This window comes from Cucumis sativus, chromosome 3, assembly GCF_000004075.3.
Source record: "Cucumis sativus cultivar 9930 chromosome 3, Cucumber_9930_V3, whole genome shotgun sequence".
Classification (NCBI taxonomy): domain Eukaryota; kingdom Viridiplantae; phylum Streptophyta; class Magnoliopsida; order Cucurbitales; family Cucurbitaceae; genus Cucumis; species Cucumis sativus.
Window position 1 is genome coordinate 34,530,052 of NC_026657.2, and position 14,646 is coordinate 34,544,697.

The 14,646-nt window shown below is 35.4% G+C and overlaps 2 protein-coding genes across 3 annotated transcripts; one reads left to right on the top strand and one right to left on the bottom strand.

Moving 5' to 3' along the window:
- Positions 1-206: 206 nt before the first annotated feature.
- On the bottom strand, positions 207-5,092 carry LOC105435011 (ADP-ribosylation factor). Its single transcript, XM_011653982.2, is given in 8 exon segments — positions 207-473; positions 674-702; positions 704-755; positions 1,107-1,225; positions 2,262-2,381; positions 4,099-4,169; positions 4,357-4,537; positions 4,971-5,092. Coding segments are annotated over 7 exon segments (609 nt in total). The 5' UTR covers positions 4,505-4,537; positions 4,971-5,092; the 3' UTR covers positions 207-403.
- A 1,448-nt stretch (positions 5,093-6,540) lies between these two features.
- LOC101215918 (cyclin-dependent kinase C-2) lies at positions 6,541-14,646 on the top strand. 2 transcript variants are annotated; one of them, XM_031882233.1, is made up of 15 exons: positions 6,541-6,876; positions 7,032-7,079; positions 7,416-7,526; positions 7,661-7,813; positions 9,309-9,390; positions 9,733-9,823; positions 9,914-9,943; positions 10,107-10,216; positions 10,309-10,381; positions 10,468-10,588; positions 10,731-10,848; positions 11,610-11,749; positions 11,846-11,903; positions 13,089-13,159; positions 13,248-14,553. In XM_031882233.1, exons 4-15 carry the CDS (start codon positions 7,704-7,706, stop codon positions 13,789-13,791), a joined length of 1,548 nt encoding a protein of 515 aa, XP_031738093.1. In that variant the 5' UTR covers positions 6,541-6,876; positions 7,032-7,079; positions 7,416-7,526; positions 7,661-7,703; the 3' UTR covers positions 13,792-14,553. The 2 variants fall into 2 exon arrangements, with proteins under 2 accessions (XP_031738093.1, XP_011652872.2); XM_011654570.2 differs by lacking the exon at positions 7,032-7,079 and having other exon boundaries at positions 13,248-14,646.

Below are 14,646 nucleotides of genomic sequence, written 5' to 3' on the forward strand. Positions count from 1 at the left end.
TCGTAACATACCAGAATTTGGGCTTTTCCTTAGGGGTCCAAAGATATTATTAGGCTCTCAAACAGATCTCCCCAAGTTCAGTGGCATTCCCTCCACAACAAGGGGTATCGAGTGATCTAAACATTACGAGTTCACCAAAGGAGAAGGAAATCCTTACTATATGGGGGGCAATTTGGTCTTTCCAGACAACCAAATAATGATCCATGTGGCACGCCAAAATAGGGGCATTTCATATTAATTAAATTGATCAGATAAAAATTGGACTTGGTATTGAATGGAAAACAGTACAATAATGGACTTCTAGGAGCTAAGAAGTTTAAGCTTAAAGAAGCAATTAACAACTTGGAGTACATTTTAAGGTCTAGCCAAATGTTTCCCAACTATCACTGAAATTAAATGAAAACTATTGGTCCCAGAATGAAGGAAACTCTGAACAAATTCTTGAACCACCAAAATCATTTATCGCTTTAGGCCTGAAGAGTATAGGGTTTCAACAAGTTAAAAGAAGAAAAACAAATCGAATATAGATCCACGCACCAAAAATAATTTTTGTTGGTTTTGTGTGATTAGAAAGAACGAACAAAAAAAAGTTAAGAAATTAGAAGGTAAACGTAACTAAACTCGGAACCAAGCAAAACAATTACTTTTTGGATTTAATTCAAGAAGCAGTTACCTTGCTAGCAATGTTGTTGGAAAGCCAGTCTAGACCTTCGTATAAACCCTCTCCAGATGTCGCGCATGTGCTCTGAATGTACCTGAAACAAAACATGACGTCTGAGTACATTAATTGCACTGCAAGCAAACTTTGATTCAACTAAAGATTTTCATTTTGCAAAAAGAAAAAGGATTGAACTAAGAGGCATTTATCTCAACTTTCTAAAGTATTCTGACAGCGCTGGAGCAACATTTTTAGTCTTGACCATTTACTTTTCCAACTTCGGGATAAGAAATAGTCAAGTAATAGGGAAAAAGATATAACCAAACGAAGATTTAGACCATCTTTCAAGCAGACTATAGTTTAATGTTACAGGTTTTAACAGAAGAAATATTGTTCATTGGATTAATCAATGAATCTACCTCATAAAAAACAAAAGCAAGTAATTTACCAGTGGCGTTGGCGAAGAGAATGAAGACCAAGCTTGTCAGTTATTTCTGCAGCATTCATGGCATTAGGAAGATCTTGCTTGTTAGCAAATACAAGCAAAACGGCATCTCTAAGCTCATCCTGCAGCAAGTAGAGATAGAATTGTATAATATCACCACCAGGCTATACTCATAAATGAAAGAAAATGCAAAATTGATACACCCATACAGGAAAACAGAACGGTAAGAATTTTATTGTTAACTTTAGGCAAGACATACATTGATGTTTATGTTCTAGTTCATTAATTAGTAGTAACTGTGCACTCCTTTAACAATTATCACTCACTATACAAACAAAGGGTTCATATACTGGCCCACCGACTCTCCTATCTTCTCATTGGTTCTGTTTACACAAAGCCTTCCTCTGGCCCTCAAGGTTTGTATCTCAATGCATATATAAATCATTCCTTTTCTCACTCCGAGATCATTGAGCCCCCAAAATATCAGCCACCAGCCCGTCCTTCCTTTCTAGCCCCAACTTGGCAGCACAGAGTATCCACTGTTCGCAGATGAAACCAGCTGCCATTGGCCAGTCCACTGCTGCTACTCCAACCATCAATCCCACTGCAGCAACCACTGCCATGACAAATACAACCCCCAACCCTACCACACTTCTCCCTCAAACTGCGTTGATTTATGATATAATTGTAAATCTCAAGCACAAAACTACTCCATTTGGAAGCTTGAAACCAGTGTTTTTTAAAAAGCTCAAACTGCAGTAGTCTTTTGGAGCTCAGGTGCAAGGTGCAAAAGAAAAAGAAAAAAAAGGTGAGGCATACTATATATCAAGAAATTTTGCATCTAGGCTAAGTAAATTTGATTCTTTTTAGTTAATAAAGAAGGGAAAACCCCAATTATTATTATTTTTTATGAATTTCGCTCTCTCTCCCTTGAGCCTTGGAACTTCACGAAAGGCATGTGCCTTAAGCACACCTTAGTTTGTGAGCCTTGCCGATAAAATTACAAAACTAAAAAAGTAGGACCAATATACTGATGAATAAGGATATAGTAAGAACAAAGTACAAACCGCAATAGAATATTGAAGTTGGAGTGAAAGCATAAATAGGAATTAACTAATGCAGTATTAAAGTGTAGAGTGGTCTAAACAGGATATATACCTCATTCAACATCCTGTGCAACTCATCTCTTGCCTCAACAACTCTGTCCCTATCGTTGCTATCCACAACAAAAATAAGGCCCTGTGTATTCTGGAAATAGTGCCTCCAAAGTGGACGGATCTTTACAAAAAAAAGAAACCATAGTCAAACATAACAACTTTGGAGGATTTCTTTTGCTTACAAATTTATAAAGCAGAAGCAAAGACCTAAAGCGACACATAATTAAATTTGGCACTTATTTATCTTGACACAAAATTGTTTATATACTGCACATATATATGTATCGTATCATTTGACGTCTAATAAAATAAGAACATTAAGCATACTGTTCATCCATTTAGTGAATGGAGGAAAAACATATTTTACCTTCAATTAATATAATAAAGAACGCGTGTAATAAAAGGATAAAGAAATTGTAAAAAATGTCAATTATTTTTTTAATTTGATCAATCAGCAGACAGTGCAAACACTAGGACGTTACATGAATACCGATCCCCTCTCCTGTTCATAAAAATGAGATGGGCTTGGTTTTTTTGTGCGCCCATGTATTCTTTCTTCTTTTTTTTTTCCCAATGAAAGCCGTTTATTTCAATAAAAGAGAAAGAAAAAAAAAAGAATGAGACGTACCCAAATCAAATAAAATATACAAACAATATTGTGTGGAATGTCTCCTAAAAATTCATCCAAGAAATTTTATCAATGTCCAATTTTAATAATCAAAATGTATAAGCCCTTTGAAGTATAAAATTGGAGTTAGTTTTCAACTATTTTTTCTTTTTAACTGATATTTTTTAAACAAAAAAAATATTATAAATAAATTATATATATAATGATGAATTATTTCGAAGAATCCAAGGCACAGACACATGGCAAGTATGTGTTTTTCGAAATATACAGTATTTTCTGCATTCCAACAATTCTAACGCTAAAAATTTTGCTTTAGTTTATGATACATACACATACATGTTGTAATATCTCATGTCAAAATATTCAAGATACATCCAAACAAACTTCAATTATCTAAATGGTTTAACATTTTACAAAAAAAAAAAAAAAACTATAATAAAAATAAAGAAAAAATAAAAATGTGGGCACTTTAGTTCATAAATCTAATAATTGGTTGTCAAATAGTTCATAAATCTAATAATTGGTTGTCAAATTGTCAAAAGAGTGTTCGAAATGCTTTTATTGTGCTTATTGTACCAAGTGCTCATCAATGTCAAACTTGTATTTGATTTGTTCAACTAGTGTAAATATATAATTATTGTTCTTTTAACTAGTGTTCAAGTAAATCTAATAATTGGTTGTCAAATTGTCAAAATAGTGTTCGAAATGCTTTTATTGTGCTTATTGTACCAAGTGTTCATCAATGTCAAACTTGTATTTGATTTGTTCAACTAGTGTAAATATATAATTATTGTCCTTAACAAGTGTTCAAGTACATCTAATAATTGGTTGTCAAATTGTCAAAAGAGTGTTCAAAATGCTTTTATTGTGCTTATTGCACCAATGTCGAACATGTATTTGATTTGTCCAACTAGTGTAAACATATAATTATTGTCCTTAACAAGTTAAAACTTGTCTAACAAGTGTTCAAGTGTGAGTGTCTGAAACAAGACAGACATGAACATACCATCCAAACTAAAGCTTTTATGCATCACACTCGAGACTGGTAGAAGACCATGAAACTTCTAACTTAGTAATTAAATAAATCACTTGAGTACATTTTAGAATATAAAAGCGGGGAAGCTAATTTCAAAATAAATTAATTATTTCTCTTTTAAGCCTCACACGTAGAAGGGAAGGGAAGGCAAGGGAGAGAGAGTGAGATGCATACCTTGTCCTGACCACCAACATCCCAAACAGTAAAGCTGATGTTCTTGTACTCTACAGTCTCCACATTAAATCCTAAAAGAAAAGAATCAATTAACGCGCATATTGGTGAAATTGACGTAATGGTTTGGTTGTAAATTCAAGAATGTCCTCTTTTCCACTTAAATCCTTTCTGTTTAAAATTTCCAACAAAAATGCCAAAGGCTTAGAGAAGAAATTCAAAAAGGTTACAACTAGACATGCGCTTAATACATAAACTTACCGATAGTCGGAATGGTGGTAACAATTTCTCCGAGCTTTAACTTGTACAGGATCGTCGTCTTACCGGCAGCATCGAGACCCACCATCAAAATACGCATCTCTTTTTTAGCGAAGAGCCTGCTAAAGAGCTTCGTGAACGTCAACCCCATTTCTTCTTCCCTCTATGAGCAACAATCACAGGACTGGCAATCAAAAAAACATCCAAAATTAGAAAATCAGACATTTGAAAATAATTTCCAGTGTGTCTTGACATGGATTTAAAAGATCTTCCAACACAAACTCCTATAGTGATTGATAGAAAACTACGACATAAATAACCATCATAAAAATTAATTTCCCCTTAACATTTTGTTCCTCCCAGTGACATTCAAATCACGCAATGAGATAGAAATTCAAACTGAACCAGTGTAATTCCCATTACAGCAGATATGAAATTCCAATTTTACTTCACCAGCAAACGAGGAAGATAAAAAAGATTTAACAATGTAGCAGCAACTGAAAAGGTGAAACCGTAAATTAAAAGATCGTTTGAGATTTGAGATCTGCAATAAAATGTTAAACAGAATGGAAATCGGAAAATGAAAATTGAAGAAAAATGGAGCCAAGTTAGGTTACCTCTTGAATTTGGGGCCTTCAGGAGACAGATCTGAAGGGAAAGGGAATCGCAACATCTTACCTCAAGCCTTTTTCCTTTCTTATAATGGCCTTCTAAATTTTTGTTTTCCATTTTTTTTAATTATTAATTTAAGAACTTAGGTTAAATCTATATTCTTTTTTTATTTTTTAAAAAATGAGAGAAATTCTAATGAATTTTATATGCTGTTTGTTACGTGAAGTTTAAATAGTATGTCAATTTTTTCTAATTTTGAAAAAAACAAATTTGGAGAGTATTTTAAAGTTACCTATACATCTATTTGATGCATAAAGAATTGCATTTTTCTTTTGAACAACATTTTGTTGATATCGAAGTCTTACTCTTCCTCTTTGCTTACTACTTTTTAATCCTTTTAAACTTTTTTTCTTAAAACCTCGAGGCTTATGAGTATATAGTTTCAAATAAAACCTTGAAAACCAAACACTCCTTTTTAAAAGCTCGTGGTCCAATAAGTAGTTTTACATTGTTATTGTTGTTGTAGTACACAAGTTACATGTACTCCATCAAAAGTAATGTTGTTGAATATGAGAATTGTGATGAAAATGTGGTTAAGTTTATGAAATATTGTTGAAGATGAAAAACTAACGATGATGAATACAAATTTGACAAGTGAGTGAGTCACTTAAAAAACAATAGATTGAAACAAATGAACGAGTGAGCTTACCTTTGAAGTTTGACAAATGATGGCAATAAAATAGATAGATGTGATAGAGATATATATAAAAAAAAAAGTTGTCAACTCGTGTAAACAATAATTTGTTTGTGCCACGAACTCAATAACTATCGTGTTATACTTAATTAACTAGCAATAAATCAACTTGCGAACCATTTACGACATGTTTGGTATACAAAGTAAGAGTGAAGGCAACAAATTTTTGAATTGTGATCCACGATTGAAAACACATAGATCATGTGACCTATTAACTCTTCAATCTAGTTAGAATGAATATAACTCAACTGACTCGTGAGTGTGATTTACACATAAGATATGCGGTTCAGGTTTTCCTACCTCAAGTTGTAGTAAAAGTATATTTACAATGTTTTTATTCAAAAAGATAAAAGAAAATCTCATGTTCATTGTCTTTTAGTTTATATCAACCAAATATTTGTTTTAACGTAATATGATACGACCTCGTTCTTCCATTTACCTACGTATAATATACAAAAAAAAAGAGGATATAACGTGTCATTCATTGTGTACATTTATAAAATAGACATAGATAGACCGAAACCCAATTAATTGAACATAAAATCGGTTACAAAGATAAGGAGATATTTGGTCGGGATCGATTTGAGAAACTTCAAACCAACATTTTTTTAAAATATTAAAAGGTTTATAAAAGTCCGTTAAGGATGGATTTGTACTATTTCGCGATCGGAGTCAACTTAAATATTTGCTAAACCGACCCTAATCAATTGTGAGTGGATGTACCCAAAAAAGCATCCCTCTAATGATTTATTTTTATCTCTTAGAAAACATATGAATTTTAGATATTTGGGTAGGGAAAAGGCTGAAAATTAAGAGGGACGTTGTGTAGGGTATGAAATTAAAATTCCAAAATAACAGCGGAGTATATTCTTTTACCGGGAAGAGATAATTTTGCTCTCCCTCGAGCCCTCTCTCTCGTTTCTTATCCGGCGACGGTCGCAGCACCCACGAACAGCACTATTCGACGATTTCCGACGCTAATCCATCTCCTTATCTATCACCGGGCGGCAGCTTGTTTCGGCCCTAGCCGGCGCGATTCATCACACGGCGGCACGTCTAGACTCCCAGCGGCTTGACGGTGACAACATTTTGAGTAGCAGTGGGATTTTCCATCTCTGGCGATTTTTTGCTGTGGGCGACACTCTGATCGGTCTCAGGTATTTATACACTCGACCCGGCGACTTCAGATCTGCAAGTTTGGATTTATTGGAACACTTTCCAGTCTTGGTCCTTTCCAGTATGAATCGGGCTGTAGCAATTTGGTTAAGTGTGGTGAATTGGTTTCTAACCCCCTTATCTCCTCTGTTTGTAGTTTGGGACTGTTGAGCCAAGTTGTAGAGCTGTTTATGGTTGACCTTGGGTAAAGAATTAGTTGATAACCCCTTTTACTTTATGGAAAACCTTTCCGTTTCGGTTAAGGATTCCAAACTGTGTTCTAACCTCTATCTCGTTCTTCTTACTGAATGTGTTTCTTGTATGATACCATGTTGTATACCTTATTTGTGTGTATTTGTAATCGATATGATTGCTAGTTTTGAATCGTTACGTGTTTTTACTTCTAAACATGCCGAGGTGTTTGTCTTGATTTGGTGATGGCATGTTGTATGTTGAGGCTGATTGCTAAAAGTATGATGTAGATTTGTGCATTCTGGTGAGACTACTAGAAAAGAGTTCAGAGGACTTTATGTTTTGACAGGAAAGTAGTGAATATCGGGGCGCCTTGAATAAAATTGGAACCGTCCATATCATCTGTAATCTACAGCTTTCCATTTACTCCCTTCACTCGTCACCCCAATTCCCAATTCAGGTGATTTCTCCTTTCTTTTATTCATACAGTTTGGTTTGAAGTCGGCCTTTTTAAATCTCTAGTTCAAAAGATTTTTGTTATCAGTTGTTGTCTAATGCTTTAATGTTACAATTGCTGGTTATTTGATCTTGCAGTAGCGTCTTAAGGGGAAGGAGAATACGTGTGCAAGGGAAGATTATGGCATTAACAGCCCCAGGACAGCTCAATGTTAATGAATCTCCTTCATGGGGATCTAGAAGTGTCGATTGCTTTGAAAAACTGGAGCAGATTGGTGAAGGCACTTATGGGTATGCTAATTGTGCCTTTAAGTATTCCCTTTCGGATGATATTATTATTATTTTAAGAACAAAGATGTTTAATCATCAAAAGACCCAAAAGAACAACAACCTATGGGCAGGGATAGAGGAAACCTCCTTCCTCAAAATAATAAAGAGGAGCCCTCCAATTGTTAAGTATCATAAGAAGACTATAATTATGTTGGTGATATATAATTAAATTTGCCTTCAACCTGTTGGTGATATATAATTAAATTTGCCTTCAACCACCAGCTTAAGCTTTTGGATGAATTGGTGGTTTAATATGGTATCAGAGCAGGTGGTCCAGGGAGGTCCTGTGTTCAAGCCCCTGCATTGTCGTTTCCTCCCCAATTAAAATCAATTTCCACTTGTTGGGCCTTTCAAATATTTCAAACCCAAAAGTGAGGTAAAATTGATTCCACTTGTTGGGCCTTTCAGATATTTCAAGCCCACAAGTGAGGGGGAGTGTTGGTGATATATAATTAAATTTGCCTTCAACCACCAGCTTAAGCTTTTGGATGAATTGGTGGTTTAATAAATTACAAAAAAATTTGATGTAATTTGTGCACCACCAAGAGGCTATATGTTGAAAAAAAGCCTAAAAAGAATATAAGGAAACAAACTTATCTTCAAACATTTACGTGGATTCAATTCATTCAATTCATGTGGTAGTTATTGTTTGCTGGGATTCAGTTATAAAATATGTATTCACTGATATATTCTTTAATCTTTTATGTGGACTAGAATCTATTGGAATTCACATGTACCAGAATTTGAGTTATCAAATAAAAATGGAACCAAACTCAAGCTTTTAGCACCTGTTTTTCTATGTCCCACAGAAAATTTTCTGCTTTGCACATTAATTCCATTTTCAATGAATTGATGTTTCTGATCAAAGTAGATGAGAAGAACATTCATCAGGATTGGGAAAGATGCTGTGACGTGTGTGAACAAAAATATTTCACACCATTCTGTTTATGTACTCTGGTGAATTAGCATTTATTTCTTAGTTGGGAAACCGATAAGACATAGACAGGTATATAACGGCAGTGAAGTGAAAATATTTAAGATCATTTTAAAAACCACTCAACTGTACTGGACCTTTATTGAGCATTGTGCGTTGAGCACTGAAAGTGTGGTCAAACTTTCCCTTTTTCCTCTAATAAAAGAGTTTCTTTCAACCAATGAACCGAGATCACATAGACTTGAAAATCAGTTGTAATGTTGTTCCGCTTCCTCTCAATACACGTTCACGTCCTTTATAATTTTAGCAATAGCTCATGCTCTATGCATGCTGCAGTTGCCACTAAGTTAGGTTGTTCACTTTGATACGGTTTACGTGCATGCTTCTGTCTATTCCAAAAGTCAGATTTTAGTCACTCTTCTGCCCAAGGTTGATTATAGTATATCTTTTGTTGGTAGTTAAATGCCAATTTAGTTGCTACAATATGGACTTATTTGTATCTACATGCTTTTGTGCTTGCAGTCAAGTTTATATGGCCAGAGAATTAAAAACAGGTGAAATTGTTGCACTGAAGAAAATACGAATGGATAATGAGAGGGAGGGGGTATGCTTCTCACTCAATCTTTTCACCATCTAACTTGGGCAGTTTATGTTTGTTTGTAAAGCATTGTAGTTTACCCTGCCATTATATGGGAATATGATTCTTTCTCAATGAAAGTCGTTTTCATAAAAAAAAAATGGAAATACCATAGTTGCCATAACTGGCTATAGACATGAAATTCTAAAAGTTTGTATGATAGCTCGCATTTAAGTTGGAGCCTTAACATGCTTTATTACAGTATAACAGTACCTGCCATGGAAATTATGCTTTTAGTGTAATACTTCTATTTAAGCTAAAGGCCGGCTAAGTTGTTATGTCAATCAGCCAGTTCATCTGTCCATGTAGTTCCCTATTACTGCGATACGAGAAATCAAAATTTTAAAGAAGCTCCATCATGAAAATGTAATCAAGTTGAAAGAGATTGTAACATCTCCAGGTATCATTTTAACATTACATCGGTTTTGTTGTGACTATTTGGTTTTTGCCCTGTTCTCTACAATTTTACCAGTTCTGGTTTGTTTTTCAGGTCCTGAGCAGGATGAACAAGGGAAGCCAGGCATGTTTTGACTTCATTTGCAGCATTAGCATTCAATGCCAGATAATTGTCCTTTTCATTTTAGTAGAACTGAGTTGCATCACTGCAAGATTTCCTTTTTATATCGTAGTTTAAAATGCATGGAATGATTCTTTCTTATTATATAGCCCATCTGGATGTGCAGATGGTAACAAGTATAAAGGGGGCATCTACATGGTTTTCGAGTACATGGACCATGATTTGACAGGTCTTGCTGATCGTCCAGGAATGAGGTTTTCAGTTCCCCAAATCAAGGTATTTGCAAAAAAGATGCATGCTTCCTTTTTTTATTGTTCGATAGCTATTTTGATCTATGAGAATTGTGGTGACATGTCTTTTCTTGACAGTGCTACATGAGGCAGCTTCTCACAGGGCTTCACTATTGTCATGTAAATCAAGTGCTGCATAGGGATATAAAAGGTAATTAAAAATTCATTATTCAGGCGTATCCCTTTTTCCTTATCCCTTTTTGCTGTTTAGTCTATTGTTTTATGTTTGTTCTGCAGGCTCAAATCTGTTAATTGACAACGATGGAAATCTGAAGCTTGCAGATTTTGGGCTTGCCAGGTCGTTTTCTAACGATCACAATGCAAATCTAACAAATCGTGTGATTACCTTATGGTACAGGTAAATTTCTCAGTACAGTTTTAGTAGAGTTATCCTCATTTCTTTTCGTATGTATGTAACTCTTCTTTCGATTATTAGAAGTTTGAAATGACTATAAAAGGATCTTGGTGCACGCATAGTTTTGACCACTGTCAGTTTACAGACCGCCTGAATTGCTGCTTGGGTCAACAAAATATGGTCCAGCAGTAGACATGTGGTCTGTTGGTTGTATTTTTGCAGAGCTTCTTCATGGGAAGCCAATATTCCCTGGCAAGGATGAGGTAGGGCTTTTCCTGTTTAACTTTTATGCTTAATGAAAAGAAAGGGAGCAAAATATTGTCTTAAGATGCTCTATTTTATGAATTTCCCTTCTTCATTTTGTATAGGGCAAAAGTCATCTTAATTGACTAATTTTTATAGTTTTTAGAATTTTGTGTGCTGTTAATTTATGTCGTGTCTGTATAATATGCCCGGGGTTTAATTCCCTATAAATTTGTTCTTTCCTCATGATTTTATTCTTGAATGCCGAACTTTGTCACTGAAAAACAAAATGAGAAGGATCTTGATCCTCACCAACTCAAATTCAATCATGTACATCGGCAATATGTACATGGTTGTTTACCAATTTCAGCATTGCCTAATGATAAGAGAGCTAAGATCACTCCGTAGGTCTATTGTTTGACCTCTTACCTCTGCAATTCTTGAACGAGAAACTAATATTTCGGAAGTCATTTTTACTTGTTCATGTTTTTTAATCAGACTTCAAATATCTGTACTGTCAAGTATATTTAATTAGTTAGATTTCTAATTTTGTTTGTCATAAGTAATTTGTTTCTTGATTTTATGTTCATAGATTAATGTGACTAATAAGCTGTGAAAATTTCGTGTGTAGCAATTATTATTTGCAACCCATTTTTTCCCTGGTCAGAAATGTGAATATTTTGTGCATAAAGTATAATTGAGAAAATATACATAATTTGAAAGCCTTCTGTTCTGAGTTCGTTGAACAGGCATCCTTAAGCCTTTTCATTAATTATTGTAGCCGGAGCAATTAAATAAGATCTTTGAGCTATGTGGTGCCCCAGATGAGGTCAATTGGCCTGGGGTTTCGAAAATCCCTTGGTACAACAATTTCAAACCCACAAGGCCTATGAAGAGACGTCTCAGAGAAGTTTTCAGGCAGTAAGTTCAGCTGGTGCTTTACCTCTTTTTGTCCATTGCAGTTCTTATCATGAGCCTTATATTTTCATTTGTCTTTAATATATATTTTGTTTGTAGTTTTGATCGTCATGCTTTAGAACTGTTGGAAAAGATGCTCACTCTTGATCCTTCTCAGGTATCACTTTGATCTATCTGCATTATTACTTGTCAAATATGAGCTTTCTTTTTTGTCTAGATATTGACTGGATTTCGGCTTATTATATTATTGGAATAAATCATAAATGCAAAACATCTTACAATTTAGTATGATGTCCTGCACTGCCATTGATGGTTGCATGCTTGGCTGTGAGGGTGTGTAGCTGGGATCAGCCTCGCGACCACTACTTGTAGGGATATTCATGAGGTGGGGATGAATTTTCCATCCCCGTCCTCGTCTCTTCCCTCATTCAATTCTCCGCCCCCCTCAACATTTTCTGTTTAATTTTGTGGAATCTGATATGCCATGGGTAATTATGTTTATGTTTTGTTATTATAATTACTTTTTTAATCTTTATTAAATAAAATAGATTCTTTTTAAATATATGGTTAATTCCTAATTTGTATTTAAATAGAAAATTGTTAAACTTCCTACTAAAATTGAAATATTTCATGAAAATTTAAACTTAGGGTTTCCTTTATATACTAAAAATGTAAAAGAAATTGGGACAGAGAACAGGGGCGGGTCGAGGAGAGGGAAAATTTTGATGTGTGAAAACTAAAAAAATAAAGAAAAAAAAAAGAAATGAAAAAGAACATTCCTAGGTGAAAGGCAAATTATTGGGCTGGGCGTTGAGGAACCAAGAACTTGGCCCCTTGGCCTTTGTGCTATGCTGCACAAATTGGATGTGCATGCCTCACCCCCACCATCGGAGACATTTTTTTGTAACTCAGTCTCTCACACATGTGGGTGGGAATATGCATTTTCAGATTTTCCACTGAACCTTATCATTTAGAGGAAGAAGAAGTAAAAAAAACACTATATGCATTTTTAGATTGAATGGTAAATATAACACGAAACATTGAAACGTAACTATGATTTTCTATGTTTTTAGCAGTGGTAATCGATTAACTAGTCTCCAAAACCTATTTATTTTTATGGGGGATAAAAGTATGTATTTGGGTAAGGATCCAGATTACATTATAATCAACTGAAAATTTCCTCTTATAAAAAAAAAATCAACTGAAAATTTCCAATATGTTCCAATTTGGGGGTTTGGAAATGGTAATTCAAGTATACCCTGGTATCTGTTATTTACTTAACCCATATTTTGGATTTATTAATCTGTATTCAGACTCATGTTCTTTTTCACTTTAACTATAGAGGATTGCTGCGAAGGATGCCCTTGATGCAGAGTATTTTTGGACTGACCCATTACCTTGTGACCCTAAGAGGTAAACCTTTATTTATTCTTCTCTTTGATGTCACATCATTTCTGTTTAGTTTTCAATTTATGTTGAAAAATCTTCTATTCGTATCCAGTTTACCCAAGTATGAAGCATCACACGAGTTCCAGACTAAGAAGAAGCGCCAGCAACAACGACAGCATGAAGAAACTGCAAAGCGACAGAAGTTGCAACATGCACAGCATGGACGTCTTCCGCCTATTCAGCAGTCAGGGCAAGCTCATGCACAGATGCGACCGGTAGCTAACCAGCCTATTCATGGGTCTCAACCTCCAATTGCTGCAGGGCCTAGCCATCATTTTGGGGGGAAGCCTCGTGGACCCCCAGGTCCTGGTAGGTATCCCTCAGGTGGAAATCCTCCTGGATACAACCACCCAAGTCGTGGTAGTCAAGGTGGGGGTGGTTATAGCAACACGCAATATGCTCAAGGACGAGGTGCACCCTATGGATCTGGTAACATGTCCAGTGCTGGTCCTCGAGGTGGAGCTGGAGGTGGTGGTTATGGTGTGGGAGCTTCAAGTTACTCACAGAATGGTCCATATGCTGGTAGTTCTAGTACTGGTCGTGGCTCCAATGTGATGGGTGGAAACCGAAACCAACAATATGGGTGGCAACAGTGACAAAATATGGTCGTAATGTGCATTTGCCTCTTTGAAAAGTAACGTAGTTGATCAGATATAACATACACTGGTTTTTTCCAGCTTGTACCACCTTATTATCACTAATCCTGCCAGAAATGATTGGTCAGTCTTATTATTAGACAATGGTCAGAGAAGGCGTGGTGCTTTTAAGCTTCGCATTATTAGTGTATGCACAGGTGGAACAGCTTTTTCCTTTAATTTTTCTTTGCGATATTTTTATCATAGCAAATTAGAAACAGGGTCTAATCTTCTGTGCTGTGAACCAATTGTGAACGGGTACCACAAGCATATCGTCTGCAAAATATTCTTTGTTCCTGAAAGAGAAAAGCCTTCAGGAATGGAGACGTGATTCTTTGCAGCTTGTTCTCAGAGGGAGATCAGGAATCATCACTCAATATGATTGCAAATTTCCTTCCTGGAAAACCAGGCAGCGCTTCCTCAGATCCTTCCTGTATAATGAATTGCTCCCTGTTATGCAACAAAAAGTGGAACTGTTTTGTTTCCCTGTAAACTTTTAGCTTTTGACTGGGCCTGTTTATTAGATTAATGCTCAGCGATTGCAAGTGATTCACTATTTTTTTTAGACAATTGGTACTCTTTTATAAGTTCTGAAAGTAGTCGAGTGCTGTCAGGTTAAGTTTAATTCTTGCATCAAGTAAATTTCGCTTCTCAAGGAACATGTTTATATATACTTTCATGGACGGCTTGGATCAAAGGAAACCTGATGTCTATTGTTGATCTTGATCCAACATGGCCTGCCGGGATTCTTCAATATATAATGTACGCCCTTCAGACTTTTTCTTAACTCAACCACAACTCATTAGTTGCTCTTTA

Bases quoted from the DNA above. Each gene is read 5' to 3' on its own strand.
- LOC101215918 (XM_011654570.2), top strand. From the start codon at position 7,704: ATGGCATTAACAGCCCCAGGACAGCTCAATGTTAATGAATCTCCTTCA. The intron at 7,814-9,308 runs GTATGCTAATTG...TTGTGCTTGCAG, and splicing joins ATTGGTGAAGGCACTTATGG to TCAAGTTTATATGGCCAGAG. The intron at 10,589-10,730 runs GTAAATTTCTCA...GTCAGTTTACAG, and splicing joins GTGATTACCTTATGGTACAG to ACCGCCTGAATTGCTGCTTG.